Genomic DNA, 24,801 nt, shown 5'->3' on the forward strand with positions numbered 1-24,801 from the left:
ACACGCACGACGAGTTTAAGAGCACGACGCGTCAGCGGAGTGCTTTTAACGTCGTAAGTGTTTTAAAGGCGCTTATAAACGAGTGTTATACGCTATTTTTTATTATACCTATCCATTTACAATCCTTAAGGAGCATTGAAAAATTGTGAATTTACCCAATAAAATTATCGAAGGTTGTTTGCGAATCGTTTTCGTAGAGACGGTTAGCAAGCAATCGTTTGTTAACGTTGTTAAGCACATTTTTTCACGTTTGTAAAAATCCGTTCAGAAAATGAGTGAAGATATTAAAAGGCTAGCAGAACATGCAGAACTGCGATTAATTCTGAATCTATCCGACGCTGAGAAGTATACTGGTCATCCTTTCCGACGAACTTCATACGATTATGGCAAACAGTGGTGGCATCCATGAGTGAAACGTCAGGTGAGATGGAAATCTTCGAGTGTGGCTAGTAGCTATATTGAAGAATCCACTTTAAACAAAATAGTTGTTTCCAAACGCATTGCTGGTGTTCTGAACACATCGGTTGCTAAATCAACTTCATCAAGAGCTATGGACGTCCAACAGAAGAATGAAAATGAAAAAGCTTTTAATAGTTATGAATTAGAAGCAACAAACAACAGTAACCAGCTTCAAGCGGCGGGCTTTGAAATTTCAAACAATAGTAATTGTAATTTTCATGTTTATATTATAAATAAAATTAGTCCTGACATTTCACTATTTCTTGTTACCTAGACGACTTTAAAGCTTTAGTGTTTTAAAGACCCCTTTTTGCACGCTTTTGCGTGTTTTAATTTAGAATTATGATGCAGGTATAATAAAAAATATAATTTCTTGAATACGTAAGGATTGATGTGACATTATTATCAACCCCATCCTTGTCTTAAAAATGTTAATTTTATTTGTCTTATTTTAAATTTTAATTAGTTAAAAGTTATGTCTTTTTATAAAACATCAATAATTATTATACGCGTGTGCCAAAAATCAACCGTCTAGCAAGTCAAGTTGCGAGAAAAAGACAAAAAAGAGCCTCAACATTTCCAAAAGATACAAACTGATAGTCGGCTATGAAACAAACAATTGATATATACAAAAATAATGTTCGATTGGTATGCAACCAATATTACACGCTATTTTATTTCTTTTGTTGGCAATTCTGTGTTCAAGCTGTCAAGTTGACAGCATAGTTGACAGTTGAAATTATTGTTATTGAAATTGACTGATTTTATCTAATTCTAGTGTTTATTATCAATTTATTTAATCCATTTGGAGTAGGAATATAATAATATTAATTAAAATATCCAACAAAACCCTAATATTATTTATATCTAAATCGTCTTCTTGTAAAAGGTTAGTTTGTTTGTAAACCAAGGTAAAAAAATGTTTTACTTTATCTCTTATAGATAGCCAAAATGGAAGAAAAACTTTACGGTGTCAAAATTTCACGCATAAAACAACTGCAGACATTTCAGTGTAGGTTGAGAGAGCAAAGAAATAAAATGCCGTTCATAGATAATGCCACTTATTCGTATGGTGCAGGTTTGCCTACATTGTGCAGAATAGTGGCTACAGATAATCGGATAAGCGTGAATGATAAACTTACTTTTACGATAACAAAAAGTACACCAATCGTGCGTGGACCTGGTAACCAAATTACATTTACTATCGAAGGCCAACTATTAAGAATAGATCCAGTAAATCATAGCGGGGAAAGTCTAATAGCGGCCTTGGGGCTCCTTGAATTGTAAGAAAAAAAACAGTTTTAATTTTATCATTCATTAATTGTTACAGATCCTCGGAAGAAAGTAGCGAGTCATCGGAATTCCTTCTAACTGAAGGTTGAAAAATAGCTATGTAGTCAATCCTTTTTCTAAAAATAAAAGTATATTCAGAAATACGGAGTGATCATTTTAATTTGTGATCGAGGCGGTTTTGACCTTAAATTAACGGTTTTCCACCAATAGTTTTGTCAGTTTTAGGTTAGAGCCTGGAAAAAGCGACAAACTTTGAAAGTGGTGGTACTCTAACAATCCGTTATGAAATAATTAGTGTTACATTCAATTGGTCATTAAAACACTGAGCAGCAGTTTAATACAGGCTTAACGCTCCAGCAGAAAGTTTTTGATATGAAGAGTAAATTTGAGATTGTGTCAAATTTGGTAAAGTAACTCTCAGATATGACTTTTGAATCAAAATCTCAGCCGGCTAGGTCACAAAATAAAATGATCACATGTCGCGACCTGAGAACTATAAGGTTCTAACTAACATTTGGATTAAATTGATCAAGTGTTCACGTTATCAGTGATATCTCTTTAATTTATTAAACATTTATTTACAAAATGACAAGATCTATTAAAATCATTTTGGCTTGTTATAATATTAACTTATAATAACTAATAACTAAGTTAACTAATAATAACTGAATTCCTTTTTATACATGATAGAAAATGTTTAAAAAAATCGCAAAGCAGACAATTAAAATTTTCACAAAAAATCACTTAGAACCTTATAATTCTCACGTCGCGATGTTATGATTTTATTTACAGTCTCATGTTTCTCTTCCAAGTGTTATTTCAGCTATCATCACTAAAATGCTGATACTTTGGACGTGGAAAATGTAAAAGATTTGGTTAAAAATACAATTATTTGGGCTGTTGTGGCTTATGTCGTGGCGGATTTCAATGTGGATCTTCCACTGAGTACGGAGAAATAAAAAGAAATGTATTTCATGGCGAAACTAGAGTCTTTGATTTCAAAATAAATATAATAGAAGAATCTATAAATGTTCTTTAAACCTCAAATTTTCTATTTTTATGACCTAATTACTACACATAGGTACTTTGAACACTGTATAATCTCACTATTATCGATCATCTCTAATCAGTCTCAAAGACTCCATTAACGTTCCAACATTTAGACGAGGTGATGTCAGAGGTTATCTAACTGATTACATTAGTTTCTCTTGGCTTTCAGTTACAACAACGCGATGCTACTTCAACGAGGTGTAATCATTTTATCGTTAACTTGGGGGATAGTAAACTGTGGTATTTCCGACAACACAGTAGAAGACTGCAACTTACCGTCAGAACTAAAATCCGAAATCGCTTCTTACGCCTCAACTGTGCAAAAAATTATTAACACTGCAATTAATGGTAGTTTTAAAGGCCAAACGTATAATGAGCTACGACTGTTTGTTGACAAATTTGGTAATCGTTTGTCTGGTACGCAGAATTTGGAAAATGCCATCGATTATATGATTAACAAATCTCGGGCAGATGGACTGGATAATGTACACGGGGAAAACGTAATGGTACCTCATTGGGTCAGGTTCGTTGTCTTTCACATCTCCACTTTTTTTATTTATGTTTGTTCAGAGGAACAGAGTCTGCAACATTGGTGGCACCTTTTAATAAGAGCTTTTCCATCCTGAGCCTTGGCAACAGTGTCGGTACAGTACCAGAAGGAATCTTAGCGGCAGTGCTAGTAGTCAGATCCTTCGACGAGTTGAAGCAGAAGGCCTCACAAGTACGATTTTAATTTCACGTCACAATTGAACATTTCATTTTTTTTGAAGGCTAAAAGGAAAATCGTCGTTTTCAATCAAGATTACATTAGTTACGGTGATTCCGTGCAGTACCGAAGTCGTGGAGCAACCGAAGCTTCGAAAGTCGGTGCGGTTGCAGCGTTAATCCGTTCGATAACACCATTTTCTTTGAATAATCCGCATACCGGCATGCAGAGTTACGGAGACAATGTTACCAAAATTCCTGCAGTTTGTATAACAGTAGAAGACGCTCATCTCTTACAACGGTTACAAGACGAAGGCGAAACTGTTAAAGTCCTCCTGAAAATGGAGGCTCAAACTCTTCCTGACGTAGTTTCCAGAAACGTTGTCTCAGAAATTCAAGGACATGAACACCCGGAAAAAGTTATTATAGTTTCTGGACATATAGATAGTTGGGATGTTGGTAACGGCGCTATGGACGATGGTGGAGGTGTTTTTATATCCTGGGGAGCTTTGGCTCTTCTTAGAAGTCTTGGATTAAGACCGAAAAGAACAATACGCTCGGTATTTTGGACAGGTGAAGAATTCGGGTATGTTGGAGCGTTTCAGTACGCTCAAGATCATGCGAATGAAACAGACAATTTTATTCTTGTCATGGAGTCGGATGACGGCACTTTCAACCCCGTTGGATTAAAATACGTTGCTGAAGAGACCGGGGGATGTATTCTACAAGAAGTTATGAAGTAAGACTAAGAATGAGGCGATTTTTACAGGTTTTATAACGAATCTTTTAGACTGTTTGTTTCACTAAATGCTACAAAGTCAACAAAGAAGTCGTCAGTAGGTTCCGATATTAATATTTGGATTGCAAAAGGAGTTCCAGGCGCGTCTTTGGATAACGAAAACGACAAATACTTTTGGTATCATCACTCAAATGCTGATACTTTGGACGTGGAAAGTGGAGAAGTATTGGATAAGAACACGGCTGTGTGGGCTGCTGTTGCTTACATCGTCGCGGATTTGAGTGTAGATCTTCCAAGAAATACGAAAAAATAGAAATAAATGTATAGAACGAATTATATTTATCGATACTTCGAACTGTAAAGTCACAATCTTAATAAAGTTTTAGACAAAGTAAAATTGCTAATCGTTTTTGCCATAGAGTCTCTGCAGTACTGCAAAGTACGAATATGACGACTTCAGAATCTACAAACCAAAAAACAAAAAGGTATACAAACTATTCTAAAAAAATTACCGTCATAAGAGTCGTCAGCGTAAGAGAAAAAAACTTTCCTGCTGTCAAAACAACCGGTCTTTTTCCCCTTTCCATGATTATAAACAAACTCTTACAAATTTCAGCGTTACAGTTATTCCAATCTGACATATAGCACGCTTCTGATAATCCCATACTCTGCAAGAAGTGTTTAGTAAAACGGATTTAATTTCTAATGAGTTGTTACCCGGTACATAAGTTCATTACCGTACCAGCAGTACAGTATAATCTGACACGTCATTGTGGAGAAATAAATCATCAGTAGAACAAACTGCACACTTTTTACAGAAATCTAAAACTCATGCTTATAGTAAAATTAAAAAAGAAATTTTGAGGTCATACCACTAGCATCTGAAAGCCTGTCAGACATATCACGATAACACTTGCTGCAAATTGGACCACAATTCCATTGCTGAATAAAGCTTCGACTTCTTTGACGTAGCTAGAAAACATACTTTAACAGAGTCATTTTTGGGCACCTTACACTTACAGTAATAAAATGTTATGGTAGTGAATACATGCGTTCAGTTTTTTCTCGATAATTTTGGTTGATTCTGAACTCTTGGTGACATTTTGTATCCTGTTCTTTAAAATGTCGAACTGAGCTGACCCTAAACTAATTAGAACTGTCGGTAAAATATCAAGTGTAGAATTAATGAAAGCTCCAATTCCAATTCCAAGAGTTTGCGCCGCTACTAGTTCATACTGATGTTTTTTTATATCAAAAGGAAACCAACCTGGCAACGGCAGCATGTGCTCAGGATCTTCATCAATAAATGGAAACATTCCATAGAAAGAAACAGTCAAGATACATAACACTCTGAATAAACGAGCCAAGTAGGTAACTTCAACAATGTAGCCATTCACAATGTCCTTCTCGAAGTAATTTAAATGATTCAGGATACGATGACTGAGTATTTGTTCAATGTTGATCATTTTTTCCTTGTGGTACAAGAAATTTGTAAGCTTACATAAGAACGCGGCTTGGGTCATGCAGAAGAGTAAGGTTTCGGAGAGTTTGGTCAAATTTTTGTTTTCTACGAACATGACAGCAACCATTGTAAGAAATTCCGTCCATGAGTACAGAAACATAAAAACTCCGATTAAGATGAAAGGGATTTTGTGGTGTTTAGATGGGTAGAAGCTTCCGTACAACAAGAACTGTTTTTCTGTTTTGAACGTTTCACAGAGAATGGATTCCTGAAAAATAAAGAGTTACAAGAGGTGGTGTTAATTTTCGTATTTTACTTTTGAAACGCTGTCCATGACGGCTTGTGAGGAAATAAGCTTGGAGAAGAAAGAGTACCCAATTATATTAAAGGAAGCAAGGAATGAGTCCCACTTAGTAATTACGTGATTATTAATTTATATTGTAACCCTTAAAATAACAAGAACAGTTTTTGAATAGACTTTTTAAATATTCAATGTTTGTTACAATCGCTTGAGTAAGTAATAATTACAGAGACTTCTCATGTTTTTATTTTTATTTTCATTTTTATTTTCAGTAATTATTACCTACAAAAGAATTATTATCTCTGCCTAATTACCAAGGCGGTAAAACTTTAATAACGATTTTATTAAATTATTTTAACAGTAATATCATACAAATCTAATTTACATTTCATACTCATTTTTCAACCATTCTACTACAGAATTTAGATGTTTTTCTCTCCAACTGGTTCTGACTTTGATAGCATCAACAGATGCCTGCATGAGTGCCGCCACAGACTTCAGATCCTTCTGGTGTAGTTTGTAGAATTGAGTCAACTGTAAAAAGTGTTACAGAATTTTAAAAGTACAAAAAGGAAAATTACGTCTTGCAGATCAATTTCGGTGGAGAGATACGCCAGAAAGTCTTGACAGATTGAGTTTAACACGAGATACACGTCTTCGTAAGTGTTGTAGACTCTGTCCCAGTTCAATCTCAAGAAGTGGAAGCCTGCACGGATGCCAACAAGATGGTTGATGGATTTCCATACGTAGGGTACGTACTCCAAGGTGATGTTACCATCGAGTGACAATTCCAAATATCTGTAAGTATGGTTCAGTATAGCCGGGTTTTTTCTTTAAGAACTGACCTGTTTATCAACCACGGATCGTGAGTGCAACCCAAACTTAAGTACGCCGTCTTAAGATCCGACGTTGTAATTTGCGGCGATAAGGTCCTATTCCACAAAAAGTTCCATTCCCGCAAACTTCCAGCTTTGATTGCCATGCACTGAACCGTTTGACGGTACTCCAATGGGATTCTAAAAACACGTTTGTATTTTTGCAAGAACTGAAACCCTCTTACGGATTTTTATTGTCCGGGTCTGCTTGGTCCATCCAGTTTGAAAATTCGCTTTGAGCCCATTTTAAACACGGTTCGTAACGTAGTTCACACGCGACTTGCACAAGTTTCCATCGTAATATCTTATCATTTTGAGTCTCGTTGCTCTTGTCTTTCGTTCCTAGAGAATCAAATTTGTGTTTGATTAAACTGGTCATGTACTTTGCAAAAAGTCCGGTGTACTCGTAGTTGTTTATTATGAACTTGATTTCTTCAAGACTGTTGAGAGCGGTGAACCAGGGAATGTAGTTTGATTCTTTGTTGGTTAAATATTTTGTTAAATTCAATGGGATGCTGTAATTCAAAATTTCCATTTGAGCTAACTCAAAGGCGTCGTCAATGAGTTGACCACGACTAGCTACAGGGATATCGCTGGGATCCTCGAATAACTGTTGAGTCAGCAGCTGCCAGTTGTGATTGTCGTAATTCACTCGAAAATACCCTAAGAAACAGTTAAAAATGACTTTTTTAGCGTTTGATTCGTACCTGCTTGGTCAATATTGCAGAGCACCCACGACGAATTCGACTCATCCGTTATGTTCGAAATAGTTGTGTTCCTCACATTTTTAAGCCATGCATACTTCATAACATCATCAGTGGTCGTGTAACTCAATGGTATGTACCAAAGAGTGTTATTATTAATATTGTCTTGGATGAAGATTTGTTGGCTTACTACAGCTTCACCAGTTTCATAATTTCGGTCAACTGTTACGAAAGGATAACCCTTTTGTTTCGTCCATGACTCCATAAAAGTTTTTATAGTTAAGTCTTCAGGAAGCATAGAATGGTTCTGGGCAATTTCAGTCAGTGACTTCCAAAGAGTATCTTGATCGCTGGATTTGTACGATCTGAGGAGAAAATGTGAACACCTGTTTCACCACGTGCGTGGTCAAAAACATACAAACTCTTTAAGTAGTATTGTAGCCCCTGCCTGAAGACGGGTTTAGTGAGTGTGTAGTTCAACATTCGGATCAAACTGGTTGCCTTGCTTTGAATAATGGTGTCGAAGATTTGCTCAACCTGCACAGTTTTTGTGAAATCAGTTTGAATGGGATGTGTCGATTTCAAACTGTCTAGACTAAAACTCTTGTACATGACTCTTGAAGGGAAATTGTTGCTGCTTTGCCATCGTGGTTTCAACTACAATGACAGGGTGAAACAGTTCTTAAAAACAATTTGTAAATACCCCGCTTTGTACGACTTCCGCCATAAAGCTCCCAATACCCTCGTTCAACCATAAGTCATTCCACCACTTCATTGTGACTAAGTTTCCGAACCACTGATGAGCCAGTTCGTGTGCTAATGTAATAAAAATATGTTGTCTGAGTTCCCAGCTTCTTGAGTACTCTTCTAGGAGTATAGCAGATTTCTGAAACGAAAGAATTCCCCAAGATCCCATTGATTCTCGTGCAAAGTTTGGTATTGCCAACAAATCAATTTTTGGAAGAGGATACTTGATGTCTAGGTACTCCTCTAGGTAGAGGAGGATACTCTGAGCGGCCTCCAACGCGTAACGTGCCCTGCTCAAGTCTTTCTGAGGAGCCCATACATTAATAATAGGACCTGCGACTGGAGAAGAACTTCGCAGATTGTGGAAATCGCAAATCGTAAAAGACACTAAGTACGTCGACATTGGAAGAGACTTGTCGAAGTGGTCCCAGACCCAACCAGGAGCGTTAATTCTGTTTGGATAAAACTGTTAAACTGTTAATTAAAGTAACGACTCACATTGGCTCCGTTTCACGTAAAGGCATGTTTGAGAGGACTGTCATGTTTGTTCTTCTGGCAATACTAATTTCGAACGAAGATTTGAAGTTAGGTTCATCAAAACACGGGAAGACTCTTCTGGCGCCGATGGGCTGAAAGTTCGTCGTTCCAATCCACCTAACACAATTATTTTTTACACGAAATAAAAAATCTGAGACTGATTACCTTGTTTCTCCATTAAGATTTTTATAGCTCGTTCTGTAAAATCCCGCCAAATTATTGGTAATATTGCTGGTAAGTTTGATATTGATCGTATAGTTATGATCCTCCTCGAGAAGATTCCTCATGACGATAAACAATTTATAATTCTCGACTTCTTTGTACACCTCTATCACTTCCAAAGACTCAGTTTCGGCTCCTATCAGTACTTCATCAGTTGAATTATCTTCATTATTATCAACGATAATAACACTGCTGTTATGAGACGTAGAATTGTGCCGATAGATTTCCGGCTGGTCGTCATCACTTTCGTCTTTATTCAACCCTTCGTATCTCAAAACTGTAGTCTTAAGAGTAGACACACTCACATTTTTCTCTGTAATGTCCAAATCGTCGATGTTTAAAACAATTTTGTTGGTTTTGCTTAAACAACGAACGACGATTTTCACGTCTGCAGTGTATGTGAAATTGTCTGTAGAGAATTCGTCCAAAATTGGGAAAATTCGTAGACGGTAATGCAGGGGTTTGATATGAGTGGGTAATCTGATGTTTTCTTCAGTTTCTTCATTTATTGTTTTGTTTATCAGTTCTTCAATGTCTTTCATTTCATCTTGTAGCTGGAAGCGAAGGAAAATAGTGTTAGCAGTCACAAGCATGTTAAGATTGTGAAGGAATTTGATTCGTGGTAGTGTACCGGATATCGATTAAATTCTGCAGAAGAATTTATGCGAGAAATAATAATTAGATTAGTCAGGTCAAAATGCAAAGATACAAAAATTGTTCTAGAATGTGTCGAAAGCATAATTTCATAAGCTTTATAAAGAGGTATACAAGTTTATGTTGCCAAGATATTTGAGTTTGAGAAGAATTAACGTCATTTATAAAAAAAAACTGTTTGTAATAATTTTTGCGTAGAACTCATGATCATGAATTAATGCGATCGATTTTTATTACAATGGATCATTGAAAATATGTCACTTTACTAATACGCCATCAACTGCGTTGATATCTTTTGTCATTTGTAAGTTTCAAGATCTTAAAATTTTGAACTATAGAGGTTTTGCAAAATTTTATACAAAATTATTTTACATAAAATATTTAAGAAACGGTCAATAATTACAAATTATGACGTACAATATATGATTGCAATTATTATCTTTTCCGACTCATCCTCAAACAGATGTTTAATTAGCTAATAAGTAGCTACAGTACAATAAATTATGGATTACATAATTTGGTGCAAACCTTCGATTTTAAGCGATAACAAGCAGACAAAATGTAATTAAACCATCGCGCATCGACTACGCTTCAATTAATTAAAAATTCAATTGCTTCGCTTAAATTGCACACGAATTAGTAATTGACACCTTAAAGATATAATTGGTATCTGTTAATTACGTCTATCAGTAGCAATAGAGGAACATGTTTATCATTTTATTTCCATTATGTAACAATACAATCAATGTCATGTAAACAATCGCGTCAAGAAAAACAAAATTATCCATTTGTAAAACACTTCCTGTCTGAAATCAAAATTTCAGTGAAATTACTTGATTCATAAACTAGTAAAAATCCTTCACAGTTATTAAAACCTTGGCACGCATCCACCAACTGTGACCTTTAATCCGGCGAAATTTCGATCGTTTTTCAAAATAACCAAATCAAATATTGTGGACGTAATAAAATGATCGAAGGTTGTTGATGGTAATAATGATTGAATAATTAAATTTACATCTATTATACACGTTCGTTATGGTACTGCCTACACTTCCGAAAATAGTCGAGGTATTAATTTTACCCATATTAGTATCAACCTCTAAATAATATAATTGCGATGATTTTCTTGTTTGTTGTGGTAATGTGAAACATTTTCCTGTATAAATCACAAACAGCATTGTTCTTTCAAGCTTCAATACATTACGTAACTTTAGCGGACGTAAACCAATTATTGTTAGATTGGTTATTTTTATGATTGTATTTGACTAAATTAAAAACATACCGCTTCTAACTTCCGATTTGGTCCATAATAGTACATTAAAATAGCAACTATTAGTAGCGAAACTACCGCGACTAACACAAAAGCCACTGCTCTTTTCGTGGTGACAAAACAGCCCCCATTTCTGTGATAACGGATGTCATCGATGGACTCTTCAGCCAAAAACTCAGATCTTCCGATTCCTCCTCTTCCCATTTTCACACACACACTAATTCACTCTCATTGATTTGACGAAGAACGTGCACCAAGTACGACTGTTGCAGGTGGAGTGCTAACGTATTCCTACCTGTCGCTAAATCACATGATTACAAATTAATGCGATATTTCAATATTTACAGCTGTAGTTATCTGAATTTTTTCCTGTTTCGACCTTTGTGAGAAAAATGTTATCAGCCAAAGCGACGAATCAGTTGACGGGGCTTTTTCAACAGGCAAAGTAATTTCGTTTTTATTTTCAAGCACTATTAAGTTTTCTCGATCTAGCGTTAAATAGTCATTTTGCGATAACTAATCGTACTTGATTTAAAAATATGTATTATGAAGTAGATATAAAGTTGTGTTGGTTTTATAAACAATAAAATGGGCGAAACAGGCCAGTTGTAAACGAATAACATTGTTAAGACCTTGGATATGGTCAATTAAGTTGTGTGAGATATAACGTGTAATGACGAACTTGACCCGTAATCATCTTCATTTTTTCAAAATTATTTGCATTTAAATGTAGGTCAAAATCGCATATCTTATGCAAAATGTTCAAATCGTTTTAGAAACGTTTGGAATCGATAAGTATTTTTTATTGAGTGTTTACAAATTTTACGACAGAAAGTTATAGCACAATGCATACAGATTAGAGAGTTTTTGCGGTCATTACCAAATTGCAAACTCTTTAAAAAGAGAATGTCAAAAATTCAATGTTTTAGCGGTGATAAATTATAACTGCAACTTTTCTTTATAGATTTTTTGTTTTTAACTAAAGCGAATCATAAAATTCCGAACCTAGTAATCAACTATAATAGTTTTTATATTAAAAGCTTGGAGAGGTTAAAAAATTATAGCAGAAAAAGTTGTAAATTTTGTACCTACTGAAGAATTGAACATAAATGTTATAATATTACCTCCGCATCACTAGCGCCATTTTACCTATGCAAAACTGTTCGGGATTGGCTTTCAGTTTTACGTCTTTCCGTGAATACTATTAACCATTAAACAACTATTAAACAAACAGAAAATTTTGGTTTTGAAATTGCAATCTGTCTTGATGTCGACACCTTCCTTTGCTCTCTGGGTCATGAGTTCTGGGCCATTCTGTACTACTCAGAGGAGGATCGCTTTTTGTATTTCATCCACATTGCCTGGATTCAATAAAAATAGCTTAGAGCCAGTTTCAGAATCACTCTAAAGTCAATTTAGTAAAAGACGATTTTAGTTTAAAGTTCACTTTAAAAATGAATTTATTTAACTTTTTTACAAAAATATTTAAAGATACATAAACATAATAGCAACCTAACATTACACTTTACATTTAGGAAGGACATCAAGTGTCTTGTTCAACTTATACATTTTATAAAGACTACAAATCGTCTGGTCTGAATGTATTATGGTTATCAATTCGTTACAATTGCTCAAGAGAATTCTGAATTTGCTCCTCAAGTCGTATGTGGGGCAAATTTTTTCTGTCAGATCTGGTGGTGCGTTTTCAGTTGTCCATGTGTGTTTTATAAATGGTTGGTTTTCACCCAAGCCATCCCAGGTCACATCAGTAGCGTAGGTCCCATCCTTCAATTTAAAAAGTAATTTGGGCATAGGTTTTGGAACAATTTCATCAGAAAACGTAGGGTAAACGTGAATCAGAATATGGTGAGAAATGGAAAATACTTGCGTCACACTATGTAATGTTCCTAACTTGTTAAAATAAGAACTGTTGGAACGGACCCTCACTTCGCTCACTGTTTCTGGTAAACGACAATCGTGTTCTAAAAACAGAAAAAGTAAAAATTTCAATATTGTTGAATGTAGGAACAAGACATACCTGCCACAAGTGCACTTTGATCTACAATCATACCAGGACATTTAAAGACCCATCTGGATGACTCGAATGCATGTACAGATACCAACCATGGAACACGGACTAATTTGTCTTCTATGTCGGAAGGTACGGTCTCTGACTCTGGCTGCTTTTGTGTCGATTCCGACTGCATTTGGGTCGACTCTACGGTCGACTCTATGGTCGACTCCGGCTGCTTTTGTGTCGACTCCGGCTGCTTTTGGGTCGTCTTCGGCTGCTTTAGGGTCGTCTTCAGCTGTTCTTGGGTCGACTCCAGCCGCTTTTGGGTCGATTCTGGCTGCATTTGGGTAGACTTTAGGGTCGACTTCAGCTGCTTTGCTGTCGACTCCGGCTGCTTTTGTGTCGATTCTGGCTGCATTTGGGTCGACTCTACGGTCGTTTCTGGCTGCTTTTGTGTTGACTCCGGCTGCTTTTGGGTCGTCTTTGGCTGCTTTTGGGTAGTTTCCGGCTGCTTTTCTGTCGATTCTGGCTGCATTTGGGTCGACTCTACAGTCGACTCCGGCTGCTTTTGGGTCGACTCCGACTGCTTTTTTGTCAATTCTGGCTGCTTTTGTGTTGACTCCGGTTGCTTTTGTGTCCACTCTGGCTGCATTTGGGTCGACTCCGACTGCTTTTTTGTCAATTCTGACTGCTTTTGTGTTGACTCCGGCTGCTTTTGTGTCGCCTCCGGCTGTTTTTGTGTCAATTCCGGTTGCTTTTGTGTCGTCTCCGGCTGCTTTTGTGTCGATTCTGGCTGCATTTGGGTCGACTCTACCGTCGACTCCGGCTGCTTTTTTGTCGACTCGGGCTGCTTTTGAGTCGACTCCGGCTGCTTTTGTGTCGATTCTGGCTGCATTTGGGTCGACTCTACGGTCGTTTCTGGCTGCTTTTGTGTTGACTCCGGCTGCTTTTGGGTCGTCTTTGGCTGCTTTTGGGTAGTTTCCGGCTGCTTTTCTGTCGATTCTGGCTGCATTTGGGTCGACTCTACAGTCGACTCCGGCTGCTTTTGGGTCGACTCCGACTGCTTTTTTGTCAATTCTGGCTGCTTTTGTGTTGACTCCGGTTGCTTTTGTGTCCACTCTGGCTGCATTTGGGTCGACTCCGACTGCTTTTTTGTCAATTCTGACTGCTTTTGTGTTGACTCCGGCAGCTTTTGTGTCGCCTCCGGCTGTTTTTGTGTCAATTCCGGTTGCTTTTGTGTCGTCTCCGGCTGCTTTTGTGTCGATTCTGGCTGCATTTGGGTCGACTCTACCGTCGACTCCGGCTGCTTTTTTGTCGACTCGGGCTGCTTTTGAGTCGACTCCGGCTGCTTTTGTGTCGATTCTGGCTGCATTTGGGTCGACTCTACGGTCGTTTCTGGCTGCTTTTGTGTTGACTCCGGTTGCTTTTGTGTCCACTCTGGCTGCATTTGGGTCGACTCCGACTGCTTTTTTGTCAATTCTGACTGCTTTTGTGTTGACTCCGGCAGCTTTTGTGTCGCCTCCGGCTGTTTTTGTGTCAATTCCGGTTGCTTTTGTGTCGTCTCCGGCTGCTTTTGTGTCGATTCTGGCTGCATTTGGGTCGACTCTACCGTCGACTCCGGCTGCTTTTTTGTCGACTCGGGCTGCTTTTGAGTCGACTCCGGCTGCTTTTGTGTCGATTCTGGCTGCATTTGGGTCGACTCTACGGTCGTTTCTGGCTGCTTTTGTGTTGACTCCGGTTGCTTTTGTGTCCACTCTGGCTGCATTTGGGTCGACTCCGACTGCTTTTTTGTCAATTCTGACTGCTTTTGTGTTGACTCCGGCAGCTTTTGTGTCGCCTCCGGCTGTTTTTGTGTCAATTCCGGTTGCTTTTGTGTCGCTTCCGGCTGGTGTTGGGTCGACTCCGGCTGCTTTAGTGTCGATGCTGGCTGCTTTTGTGTCGATTCCGGCTGCTTTTGTGTCGTCTCCGGCTGCTGTTGGGTCGACTCCGGCTGCTTTTGTGTCAATTCTGGCTGCTTTTGTGTCGACTCCGGCTGCTTTTGTGTAGATTCCGGCTGTTTTTGAGTCGACTCTGGCTGCTTTTGTGTCGACTTCGAATGCTTTTCCGTCGACTTTGGCTGCTTTTGAGTCGACTTTGGGTGCTTTTGTGTTGACTCTAGCTGTGTTTGTGTTGACTTCGGAATTCTTTGAGTTGGTTCCGGCTGTTCTTGTATTAATTTTGGCTTTGGGTATTTAGCAAAGATTATGTCTGAATTGGTTCCATTAGGAAAGACTTCATATAGACAATGACATTTAGCAGCTGCCACAGGAAAAGGAAATGCGTAATTACCGGGATAATAAGAATTTACGTCAATTACATAAGGCGGTAAAATTAAACGGAGACATAACGCCAAAATTATATCTGCTATCACAAAAAATGATGCCAATACTATTAAAATTAAATCCAATGTACGCGAATGCATTCTGATCAAATGTCAAAGTATAATACTGCTGTAGCAACCATCTATAATATAAAAAGTGAAAGCTGCTTGTACACTTTATTAATATTCTTGGAATTTATCAAAATAGATAGTCAAAAAAAGATAAACCTAAAAATATCTGTACCGAAAACAATGCCGATGAGCAATATGACGAATGGAACCATTAAGTGTAAACTGAAGACTGGAATAACAGAAGAGACATAAAAGTTAGTAAATGTAGGTATACCGTATTTTCCGACAGAAGGAGTTTAATATTTTATATGTATAATAAATGTCTTTATTTTTTTACAAAGATATTTGAAAATACATAACCATATCAGTAACAAGAACATAAAAAGTCTTGTTCAACATATGCATTTTATATTTATCACAAACCCTTAAAGTCTGATTTAAGAATATAGGTAGTTACTAATTCGTTACAATTGCTCAACAAAACTCTAAATTTAACGTTCTTGTCGGGAGCAGAGCAAATTTTTTCCGTTATATCTGGTGGTGCGTTTTCAGTTGTCCATGTGTGTTCTATAAATGGTTCGTTTTCAACCAAGCCTGTTCAGGTCACATCAGTAGCGTAGGTCCCTAAAGTAATTTGAGCGTAGGCTATGAAACATTTTTTTTTCTGAAAACGTAGGAGCATGAGACGTCAATCAATGTTTAACATCATGTAATGTTTCTAATTTGTTATAATATGGACTATTGGAACGAACCCTTATTTCGCCCACTATTTCTAGTAAGTGACAAACGTGTTCTAAATAAATGTAAAGTTTTATATATTGTGGTTTCTATCACAATCAATCAGGACATTTAAATTTCCATTTGTAGGACTCGAACCAACCATGGATTATCGGCCAATCTGCCTTCTATATCGGAAAGTACGGTTTCTAACACTCTGCTGCTCTTGTGTTGACTCCGGCTGCTCTTGTGTTGACTCCGGAATTCTTTGAGTTGGCTCTAGCTGTTTTTGTACTGGTTTCGGCTTTGGGTCTTTAGCGAAAATTATTTTTGAATTGGTTCCATTAGGAAAGACTTTATGCAAACAATGACATTTAGCGGCTACAGGAAAAGGCATAGCGTAATCACCTGCATAATACGAATTCACGTCAATTACATAACGCGGCAAAACCAAACGAAGACATAACGCCAAAATTATATCTGTTACAGATGGTAAAATCTTAAATAAAAAAATTATAATTAAATTACGTAAATTTTTTATTATCTATCCGACCACCCACAAGACACATATGCTCGATTGGTTGCCTACATCAAACATTAATTTGTACTTGTCAACCTGTCAAACACTTTTAACCTCAAAAATTGTAGACCCAAACGTCAACAAACCCAAATTTTAGTAATTTCTTGATTCTTTCACTCGATTTATAATGGCTGCAGCTGACGAGACCTTCGAGCAGGTGGTTCGGTATTCAAACTATTCTTTCATGTCATAAACAAATCCTTCCTTGTAGTTTGAAGAAGATGAGGGGGCTGATACCACCCTGGCTTTGTGCAGTGCGGGACGGAAGCGACTCTTCAGTAAAGAACTTCGATGTATGATGTATGGCTTTGGTGATGACCAAAATCCTTACACTGAAAGTGTTGATATAATTGAGGACATGGTGATTGAATTCATTACAGAAATGACCCACAAGTAAGGTTTGATCATTACCCTCTGAAATCCACAACTTTTGTTTCCAGGTGTATGGAAATTGGCAGAACCGGTAGAGTACAAGTAGAAGACATAGTTTTCTTAGTTCGTAAAGATCCACGTAAATACGCGCGTGTTAAGGACTTGTTAACTATGAATGAAGAACTGAAACGCGCGCGTAAAGCTTTTGACGAAATTAAGTTTGCAGGTAATATCAAGTAGCATTTTAAACTAGTGCATGTGTTTTTGTGCATTTAGTTTGTATCTTATGTTTAGCAGGTGATCTTTTTGTTATCTTTAATAGTGATGGATTTGTTTTTGAAGTTGAAGTTTTTTGAAGGCAACCCCTAATAGTTGGATTTTTTGTTTGTAAACTTAGGTTTTTAGAGTTATTTTTGCATGCTTCATTGTCAAGTATTGCAAGAAACTTACATATTTGTTCACTTTCAGGGAAAGACGCTCTTATTAACTGAGTTCATTTATGAATCATCTCTATTTAAGAACACATTTTTATAAACTTATGTACTAAGAAACAAAAATAAAGTTATTTCAATTCATTTACAGCATGTTTTGCTGATAATATTACATCATTGATGCCTACACCATAATAAGAAGCTCCACACAGAGAAATTGGTAGTTTTTCTTTCCTTATGAAGGAGTTGACCAAACTGAGCCTGTCATTGTGTCCCACTATGTATTGAGGTAGGCACTGGTGTAAAATGTTAACTTTGTAGCTACAAGGACTTTCTTTAATCTGCAATATTTCATTGACTTGGTCCACTGCAATATCCAACAAAGTCTTTTCACTGGGATTTTCTCCAAAGTGCTGCTGGAACCAGTGGCCACCCATCATCACTGTTAGTACAGTACCGGAATTCTGTTTTGGGAAACAACAGCTGTCGTAAATGACTCCCAAAATTGGTCGTTTTTCTTTGGGGGCTACCAATAACCCAAAACCTGCTTTTTTAATAAAGTTGGTTTCAAACTGCAGATTCACAACAGCTACTGATACATTTTTTGTTAGATTTTTTAAATTTGTGGCCAATTCTGGGTGTTGATGTTGCAGTAAATAACCCAAAGTGTTTGCAGGTACTGCACTTATTAAATGGTCTGCTGAAATTGGTCCATCAATTAACTGCAACGTCACTTGATTGTTATTCCCACATGATATAGAACTGCAAGTGGTGTTCAATTTTATGTTTACACGGTTCTCGATGCTCTTTTTTAGAGCTAACGGCAAAGTTTCGCATCCTTTGAGAAAGGAGTAAATGCTCCACTTTTCCCTTCTTGCTCTTGAAGCTAAAGCACCCAACTCCTTATTACTAGTGTTTAACGAGAAATTTCTTACGGCCCCCATTAATATACTTCCATACTCTTGTTCATAGCGAAACAACTCTTTCAATAAAAATTTTACACTAATCTCACGAGCGTTCCCAGCACATATTCCACAAATCATTGGACTTATAAGATACTCCGCTACTTCTCCACCAAATCTTCTTTCTATAAAGTCATAGATTGGTTCATCACGCACTTCTTTTCTCTTCGCTTTCAGATCATTTAGTAAAAGCATTACCAAGGGCTTAGAAAACGGCTGTTGCTTCTTAAACATAGCAAGCGGAGATGATGGTAACATGTGCAAAGATCCATTTGCATAAATCATACGATTTCTAGCAGCAGGATCGGTAGAAACTATAGGAACTATTTGATCACTTAAATTGAGCTCTTCCACAAGTTGTAGAGTGTTTTGGCCAGGATTTCCTCTTGGTCGAATCGTCCGAGGGCCTTGTTCGAAGATTGTACCATCTTCTTGCAAAAATGATTTGATCCAGCCTCCAGTTCGCGATGATGATTCAATTAAGGTGATTGTTTGTTTGGGGTTTCTCTTTAGGAGGTAATAAGCTGCGGATAAACCGCCTAAACCGCCCCCCAAAATAACTGTACTCATTTTGTAAAAAAAATATCAATTTTGCAAACTAACGCACAGTCAGCATGATATTGAAAACGTTAGAAATATGTATGTAATCTTTTGATAATTAGATAAAAGTTAGGTTATCTCAACATGAAAAATGAGCTCAGTTTCTAGATTAGTTATTTGTGCTTTATTAGTAAAAAATGATACTTTGAATGAGCTTATTTGTGCCTTTATTTAAGATTTTAGTAATAATTAAGATTTAGGTGGGTGAAAAAAACATGACAAGAATTGGCTGTGAACTCATGGCACGTCTTTACTAACAATAATATATGAAAATAATGAAAGGATTTTTTAATACTAAACTCATAAATTTAATTGAAAATAATGGGTATCTAGGAATTCATCATGTATCCAGATGGGTATGTGCCCCCTTAATTCAAGCAAATTTGCAAGACCGACTCTATCCGTATAAGCAAATTTGTAAGGTCACTAGATCAAAGTGTCTGTTTTATAAGGTACTGCTGTTAGTTTTCAGTGCGCAATTCAAGAGAGACAGACATAGTCCATAAATCAATGGGTTAGAACGAGACGCAAGATTCTAGGGAATTGTCATAAAATTGTTGACGTAAAATTTGTCATTGACAAAATTTAAGGTTATTTTAAATTTATTTGTTTAAAATACACTTAAATAAACCGTGGGTACAAAAAGAAAATAGGTTCCAACATTATAACAGACTATGTGAATACGTAAGAGGTGAGCGAACCGACATTAGAACCGATTCCATTTTAGCACGTTAAGGAGGTGCAACACTCAGAAACGGTCTCGGACTTCAAGCACTGTCTTTTCTAATCTCCAACGATTCGACTTGTATGCAGTAACGCCCTAATTAGAATATGCTATTAGCACTTATTATATTGTAGCTTCTCCCGACGATGTAGTAACAATGATGAGATGTTGAAGTAACTGAGAGAAAGCATTGCACAAATGGAAGAAGCAAATACATGAGCAGAAAATGAAGTACATGAGATATTTTAAAGGGGCTATTAAGAAGAAAGAATTTACAAGTTTGAAGAAGTAGACATGTTTAAGATCTTGAATGAGTTTATGCAAAACAACTGCAACAAAATGAATATCAAGAACAAATATTAAGGTTATGTTAAAATTATTTACTTAAATCACCCTGAAATACAAAATTACATCTATTTTTAACACTACAGGAGACCATTTGAATACGTAAGGAGTAAACTAACATTTCGATCAATTCCATTGAAGTGCGAATAATGTATTTTAGTGCTTTGTTCGAGTTCTTGAGCCTCCAGCGTTGTATTTGGCAGTGTTTCAACGATTCGACGTGTATACAGTAAGAGCATAAATGTAATTTGTTATAAATACTTTATATATTGTGTACTTTAGCGAGAATGTAGAATTATCATATCTAAAGAAAAACTGAGAGCAATGGAACATGGAAAATAGGAGGGGCACACATAGTGAGGAAATAAATGAGCAGTATATGAAATAGTCAAAAGAAGAATTCTGAAACAACAACTACAAATGCAATCAAGAAGTAAAGAATGTGGAAAGAAATTCAAGAACTTAAGGATGAACAACACTGTATGCAGATTGTTGCAATGAAACCTTGAAATTTTTATATAAAGTAACAAGAACCAAGTGCAAGTTTATAAATGAATAATGAGACTGATATTAGTCATAATTGTGAGTAAAACAATAAGATGGTGTAGAGGAACTGCTCAGTAGGTGAGAAATATATGTATTCACTAAGAACTGGGGTAGCAGTAGTTAAGAGACATCAAAGTTTAATTGGTTAATTTTGGGTGTTTATTTATTCCAACACTTTTTTTGATTGTATCGATATAAAGTGGGATATTAATTCTACGTTTACCGTTCTTGATTAAATGAATAAAACACGATTATAAATGTATTAACTTGGGAACATGAAATATTTTGTAGTGAAGACAAAAGAACTAATAAATCCAATGAGCACTGAAAATGCCCGATAATAAACCTTTTATTAAAAGTAAATTAATTGATGGAATGTTAGAAATGGGATCAAGACATTTCAGGTAAAATGAAGATTCAACGATGTATCCAAAAACGAAAGAAATAGTGCAGCATATAACTTAAATACATTAATTTTAATCAATCTTTTATTCTACATTTTCTCTATGAATGTATAGCTGTGAGTTAGCCCCCATGCGTTTAAGGACCTTCGTACGCCACATTAAACTATAGAACCAGTTTTGCATATCTTATGTATATTTCATGTCCCATTGCATTTTCAGTTTTCACATTCATTATGAGGAAGTAGCAGCGGCTTCAAACAAACCTTCTTCTGTCGCTGATGTTGAAAGCGATGGTGTGTCTTCCTCATGAGACTGTGTATCTGCACTGTTCAAGTGATGAGTGCAATGACTGTGTCTTGTCCACTTGCTAGTTTATGAGGCCCCGCTGTTACATTAAGGATAGCAGTCAGTTGGTCCTACAACACATTTTGAGAACGTTTACCGTTGAGGCCGATATACTTACACTTTACAATATCATTGCTTGTGTTTTAGGCATTTGAAATAATATTTCTGTCCATAACGCAGGTTTTGTGATGTACCACATGTGAGTGGTCTTCCTTCTTCCATTTTCTTGCCCATAGATTTGATTTTCAACTCATATTAACAATAAGATGAACGAGTTATTCGCCTGAATGCAAGAAGTTCATGTTGGTATTGGGGCTATTGAAACACAAAAGCGATTGAAGACAAATTGGGGGAACATTATTTAAATTTAGTTCACGGAATTCGTAAACTAACAGGTACAAAATTCCATAACCTTATAAGAAGTACTCAAGGGTTCATATACAAAAACTAACTTTAGTATTCCCCCAATACGTACTGCTTAACCAATGTCACAATGATAGTCGGCTTCGATAGGGCTTCCATCTACCTTCTATTTGGAGTTTTCTGAAATTAGTGGAAGGTCGTCGTACATAAAACGTCAAATAGTATTTACTTACGGCGGAGGAAACGAATACACCATAACGATTCGTGTTGAGAAATCGCACATTCAAACCATTTTATTACAAACGATATTTGACAAGAATTGACAGTTCATAAAGCAATGTGTCCACACAAACAACACAAAATTTAGTGCGCATGTAGAGATAGACAGAAGATATCGTTGTCTTTCATTTTGTCACTAACAGCGGTACCTTATAAAACAGACACTTTGATCTAGTGACCTTACAAATTTGCGTAAACTAGGGGCATCTAGTGGCGCAAATATTGAACTATTTACGATGCAATGTTGGTTGCCTGAAATTGCTGTTACAGTTGCCTAAGTTACAGTCGAAATTCGATTCGTCGTCTCACATTGGTCGTTTTACACGTTGGAATATCGTTTCGCACTTGTATGTTTGAATTTTTGCGTCAAAATAGTAACAACAATACGTAAACCGAATTACGAATTACGTAAACCCAGTTATATAATTAGTCGGGAGGGAGGGCAGTTGTGCAGTGACTCTCGTCGAAGACAGTCCCATTTTATTACTAATTTCCCTTTCAGGACTTGTCTAGATACGATACGATGGTGCATTTGTTGCTTTCATGGGTTGAAAACGACGAGGGTTTAACATTTAAAGCTAAAGATTGTTAAAATTTATTAATATTTACTTAAGTTATGTTTGAATTATAATATTATGAATATATTGTGTCTAAGTTAATAAAATTTGTACAAACTTTATTGGGTTTTGTTTGATTTCCCTCACGTTGAAACTACGTTGAACCTCGAAACAAAAAACAAAAATTATCGCTTTTTTTGAAAAAAAATAAATAAATTTTAACTAGAAATTTGTCTCAAAACACGAAATAGACAACTCATTGTATTCGCATCTGCTGAAAAATTAATTTGAAAAGGCGTAGTCTTGTTCAAGATGTTTTTTTGAAAAATGGTGAATGCGCCGGGATATTTTTTATCTTTTGTTCTTCAACATTGTATTTTTTTTTATTTAATTATATGAATAATAGTAATTAATAATTTATTAATCTTTGGCGTCTATTGTATTGCAATGGTTAAAAATGGGCTTATAGCAAAACAGTAAAACAAAACTTATGTGGCGTTCTCTGTTGACATTACGCAAAAAAGTATCGACTGTGTCCACGGCCTCCTAGATATGAACCAAAAAGAAAAGTAAAACAGCTATGCGGTCATAGATGTCGCAATAATATTTAAAAGAATAGTTTTATTATTATACATTTAAAATTGTATAATTATTATAATTATATATCTCATTTATATTATTACTTATTTTATGTATTAATTTTGTTTTTATTAAGGAAATTTTGAAGAAATTTCAATAATAAATAAAATCAAACAGATTTTGGTTATAATTATTAATAGTAATGTAATGTTCAAAACATGTCATCATTGTGTGATAGTGGGATTTTTTCTCTGTACTAGAGGTCTGTCTAAATTTTATAGGAAAAAGTATGTAGACGAAGCGGCAGAAGAAGACAAAAAAGAGAATAAGTACTTATGTCGTTAGCTGTTAGGTAAGTTCATTTTTGAACAAACTGCGTTTTAAGAAACATACTATTTTCATTCTCCAAATTTTCAAATTCCAGATTTGACGACAAATATGTAAAAAATTAAGATTTCCCACCTTCGGTTGAAAAAATTCAGAATAAATTTAGCAACTTAACGACCTAAGCCGACAATGTATTTGTATGTCTGCTCCGGTGAATAATAAGGTTAAAGATGTGGGTGAAAGCCAGGATAAAAAACTAATTTAAAAGCAACCAAAAAACAATTCATAAATGTTATGTTATAAAGATTTTTTACTCTAATTCTAAGAAAATAAATTCATAAATTTTGTCAAAGAGGACAAATTGGGGTGGCATTTTGCTAAATTAATGTCTAAAGCTAAAATGGGAATCTTGTTCGCTTCGCTAAACATTTGTAATGTTCTGAAAATTGTTCCAGGAAAAGCCTGTTAATCCAGGTAGTAATAAACCTTTTGGGATAGTTCCCTTCAAGCTTCTTAATTAATGGAAAAACAAAATTCTTTGTTTAAAACAATATTAAAATTATAAAGATCAAAAACAAGGAAAGGTTTTTTTTTCAATTGGAACTCTTAATTGAAGTAGTGCGTTCTGATAAAAAAATGTATTATTGTATTTTGATGTTGAGATTTTCTTTTCTCGTTTGGAATTCAGGAGGATGTTTCATATTTATCTCACCTTCCCTTCTTGTCATGTTGAGATCATGTGAACTTCCAGCTGTACCCAAATAGCGTGCTTTCAGCACACTGACGTGTATAGGTGCACAACAGCATCCGACCAAGTATTAATCTATTACAAATTACGTCATTACAGGCAGTGATCAGGAAGTTATATATGAGAGCTGCGCCCCCGGTCGCTTTGCTGTAGCCAGGCATCTGCTTGTTCCCATTGAGTCACCTACGTTTGTTCCGGATTAGTGTGATGGAGATCATTCACATAAGATGGCTTTATGCTCCGCCACCTTCAATCATATTTTACGCCAACGAAATAAAATTCTTGCTTGCAGAAAATAATATTTGACCCAGTAAAAACACAAACTCCACTTGAAAGTTAGTGCTATTGTTGCTCATTTAAAAGAGCAGTTCGAGAGCCTCACACTTGAAATGAAATCACAGTAGCAACACAAAAGGAAGGAGGCTTAACCCGACAACACGCGAAGCGTTAAAGAACACG

At 36.2% G+C, this 24,801-nt stretch overlaps 6 protein-coding genes and 3 long non-coding RNA genes across 12 annotated transcripts; 4 read left to right on the forward strand and 5 right to left on the reverse strand.

Moving 5' to 3' along the window:
- Window positions 1–1,150: 1,150 nt before the first annotated feature.
- On the forward strand, window positions 1,151–2,716 carry LOC148172798 (uncharacterized). The gene is made up of 4 exons (XM_088038813.1): window positions 1,151–1,348; window positions 1,402–1,742; window positions 1,790–1,836; window positions 2,576–2,716. Exons 2-4 carry the CDS (start codon window positions 1,411–1,413, stop codon window positions 2,617–2,619), a joined length of 423 nt encoding a protein of 140 aa, XP_087894939.1. The 5' UTR covers window positions 1,151–1,348; window positions 1,402–1,410; the 3' UTR covers window positions 2,620–2,716.
- A 114-nt stretch (window positions 2,717–2,830) lies between these two features.
- LOC148172799 (carboxypeptidase Q-like) lies at window positions 2,831–4,643 on the forward strand. The gene is made up of 5 exons (XM_088038812.1): window positions 2,831–2,920; window positions 2,972–3,325; window positions 3,373–3,523; window positions 3,573–4,246; window positions 4,298–4,643. Exons 2-5 carry the CDS (start codon window positions 2,985–2,987, stop codon window positions 4,557–4,559), a joined length of 1,428 nt encoding a protein of 475 aa, XP_087894938.1. The 5' UTR covers window positions 2,831–2,920; window positions 2,972–2,984; the 3' UTR covers window positions 4,560–4,643.
- A 3-nt stretch (window positions 4,644–4,646) lies between these two features.
- LOC148172800 (4-vinylanisole receptor-like) lies at window positions 4,647–5,868 on the reverse strand. The gene is made up of 5 exons (XM_088038815.1): window positions 5,267–5,868; window positions 5,119–5,218; window positions 4,964–5,068; window positions 4,759–4,914; window positions 4,647–4,709 (listed from the first exon to the last, which is right to left on the reverse strand). Exons 1-5 carry the CDS (start codon window positions 5,866–5,868, stop codon window positions 4,647–4,649), a joined length of 1,026 nt encoding a protein of 341 aa, XP_087894941.1.
- A 465-nt stretch (window positions 5,869–6,333) lies between these two features.
- On the reverse strand, window positions 6,334–11,346 carry LOC148172801 (aminopeptidase N-like). The gene is made up of 10 exons (XM_088038814.1): window positions 11,031–11,346; window positions 9,038–9,648; window positions 8,834–8,989; window positions 8,292–8,787; window positions 8,007–8,245; window positions 7,592–7,953; window positions 7,070–7,547; window positions 6,855–7,025; window positions 6,591–6,807; window positions 6,334–6,543 (listed from the first exon to the last, which is right to left on the reverse strand). The coding sequence occupies exons 1-10, from the start codon at window positions 11,220–11,222 to the stop codon at window positions 6,391–6,393; spliced, it is 3,075 nt and encodes a 1,024-aa protein (XP_087894940.1). The 5' UTR covers window positions 11,223–11,346; the 3' UTR covers window positions 6,334–6,390.
- Window positions 11,232–11,721, reverse strand: LOC148172802 (uncharacterized). The gene is made up of 4 exons (XR_015770303.1): window positions 11,697–11,721; window positions 11,601–11,650; window positions 11,364–11,534; window positions 11,232–11,319 (listed from the first exon to the last, which is right to left on the reverse strand). It is a non-coding gene; the product is annotated as an uncharacterized LOC148172802 (long non-coding RNA).
- Window positions 11,722–16,753: 5,032 nt separating this feature from the next.
- Taf13 (TATA-box binding protein associated factor 13) lies at window positions 16,754–17,707 on the forward strand. Of its 3 annotated transcripts, none has more exons than XM_088039422.1 (4): window positions 16,754–16,920; window positions 16,972–17,153; window positions 17,201–17,358; window positions 17,601–17,707. In XM_088039422.1, the coding sequence occupies exons 1-4, from the start codon at window positions 16,888–16,890 to the stop codon at window positions 17,621–17,623; spliced, it is 396 nt and encodes a 131-aa protein (XP_087895548.1). In that variant the 5' UTR covers window positions 16,754–16,887; the 3' UTR covers window positions 17,624–17,707. The 3 variants fall into 3 exon arrangements, with proteins under 3 accessions (XP_087895548.1, XP_087895549.1, XP_087895550.1); XM_088039423.1 differs by having other exon boundaries at window positions 16,754–16,917; XM_088039424.1 differs by having other exon boundaries at window positions 16,756–16,920; window positions 17,201–17,707.
- Ppox (protoporphyrinogen oxidase) lies at window positions 17,683–19,319 on the reverse strand. The gene has a single exon (XM_088039421.1). The coding sequence runs from the start codon at window positions 19,093–19,095 to the stop codon at window positions 17,695–17,697; it is 1,401 nt and encodes a 466-aa protein (XP_087895547.1). The 5' UTR covers window positions 19,096–19,319; the 3' UTR covers window positions 17,683–17,694.
- Window positions 19,320–19,557: 238 nt separating this feature from the next.
- Window positions 19,558–20,585, forward strand: LOC148172805 (uncharacterized). Of its 2 annotated transcripts, XR_015770244.1 has the most exons (4): window positions 19,559–19,930; window positions 19,984–20,296; window positions 20,355–20,423; window positions 20,477–20,584. It is a non-coding gene; the product is annotated as an uncharacterized LOC148172805 (long non-coding RNA). The 2 variants fall into 2 exon arrangements; XR_015770243.1 differs by having other exon boundaries at window positions 19,558–19,930; window positions 19,984–20,423; window positions 20,477–20,585.
- A 688-nt stretch (window positions 20,586–21,273) lies between these two features.
- On the reverse strand, window positions 21,274–22,309 carry LOC148172806 (uncharacterized). Its single transcript, XR_015770245.1, has 3 exons — window positions 22,086–22,309; window positions 21,965–22,032; window positions 21,274–21,804 (listed from the first exon to the last, which is right to left on the reverse strand). It is a non-coding gene; the product is annotated as an uncharacterized LOC148172806 (long non-coding RNA).
- Between the last annotated feature and the right edge of the window lie 2,492 nt (window positions 22,310–24,801).

Source organism: Gnatocerus cornutus, chromosome 6 (genome assembly GCF_029298725.1).
Source record: "Gnatocerus cornutus isolate USDA-ARS CGAHR chromosome 6, icGnaCorn1.1, whole genome shotgun sequence".
Classification (NCBI taxonomy): Eukaryota; Metazoa; Arthropoda; class Insecta; order Coleoptera; family Tenebrionidae; genus Gnatocerus; species Gnatocerus cornutus.

What these genes read in the sequence shown, in the direction of transcription:
- LOC148172798 (XM_088038813.1), top strand. Translation starts at nt 1,411, where the DNA reads ATGGAAGAAAAACTTTACGGTGTCAAAATTTCACGCATAAAACAACTG. An exon ending in GCCTTGGGGCTCCTTGAATT is followed by an intron (nt 1,743 to 1,789) that starts GTAAGAAAAAAA and finishes TAATTGTTACAG; the next exon opens with ATCCTCGGAAGAAAGTAGCG. An exon ending in GGAATTCCTTCTAACTGAAG is followed by an intron (nt 1,837 to 2,575) that starts GTTGAAAAATAG and finishes GTGTTATTTCAG; the next exon opens with CTATCATCACTAAAATGCTG.
- LOC148172801 (XM_088038814.1), bottom strand. Translation starts at nt 11,222, where the DNA reads ATGGGAAGAGGAGGAATCGGAAGATCTGAGTTTTTGGCTGAAGAGTCC. An exon ending in CAAATCGGAAGTTAGAAGCG is followed by an intron (nt 9,649 to 11,030) that starts GTATGTTTTTAA and finishes CTTCGCTTCCAG; the next exon opens with CTACAAGATGAAATGAAAGA. An exon ending in CGGAAGTCGTACAAAGCGGG is followed by an intron (nt 8,246 to 8,291) that starts GTATTTACAAAT and finishes CTGTCATTGTAG; the next exon opens with TTGAAACCACGATGGCAAAG.
- Taf13 (XM_088039422.1), top strand. Translation starts at nt 16,888, where the DNA reads ATGGCTGCAGCTGACGAGACCTTCGAGCAGGTG. An exon ending in ACGAGACCTTCGAGCAGGTG is followed by an intron (nt 16,921 to 16,971) that starts GTTCGGTATTCA and finishes CCTTCCTTGTAG; the next exon opens with TTTGAAGAAGATGAGGGGGC. An exon ending in ATTACAGAAATGACCCACAA is followed by an intron (nt 17,154 to 17,200) that starts GTAAGGTTTGAT and finishes TTTTGTTTCCAG; the next exon opens with GTGTATGGAAATTGGCAGAA.
- Ppox (XM_088039421.1), bottom strand. Translation starts at nt 19,095, where the DNA reads ATGAGTACAGTTATTTTGGGGGGCGGTTTAGGCGGTTTATCCGCAGCT.
- LOC148172799 (XM_088038812.1), top strand. Translation starts at nt 2,985, where the DNA reads ATGCTACTTCAACGAGGTGTAATCATTTTATCGTTAACTTGGGGGATA. An exon ending in ATGGTACCTCATTGGGTCAG is followed by an intron (nt 3,326 to 3,372) that starts GTTCGTTGTCTT and finishes ATGTTTGTTCAG; the next exon opens with AGGAACAGAGTCTGCAACAT. An exon ending in ATTCTACAAGAAGTTATGAA is followed by an intron (nt 4,247 to 4,297) that starts GTAAGACTAAGA and finishes CGAATCTTTTAG; the next exon opens with ACTGTTTGTTTCACTAAATG.
- LOC148172800 (XM_088038815.1), bottom strand. Translation starts at nt 5,868, where the DNA reads ATGTTTCTGTACTCATGGACGGAATTTCTTACAATGGTTGCTGTCATG. An exon ending in TACCATAACATTTTATTACT is followed by an intron (nt 5,219 to 5,266) that starts GTAAGTGTAAGG and finishes TATGTTTTCTAG; the next exon opens with CTACGTCAAAGAAGTCGAAG. An exon ending in GTAATGAACTTATGTACCGG is followed by an intron (nt 4,915 to 4,963) that starts GTAACAACTCAT and finishes CACTTCTTGCAG; the next exon opens with AGTATGGGATTATCAGAAGC.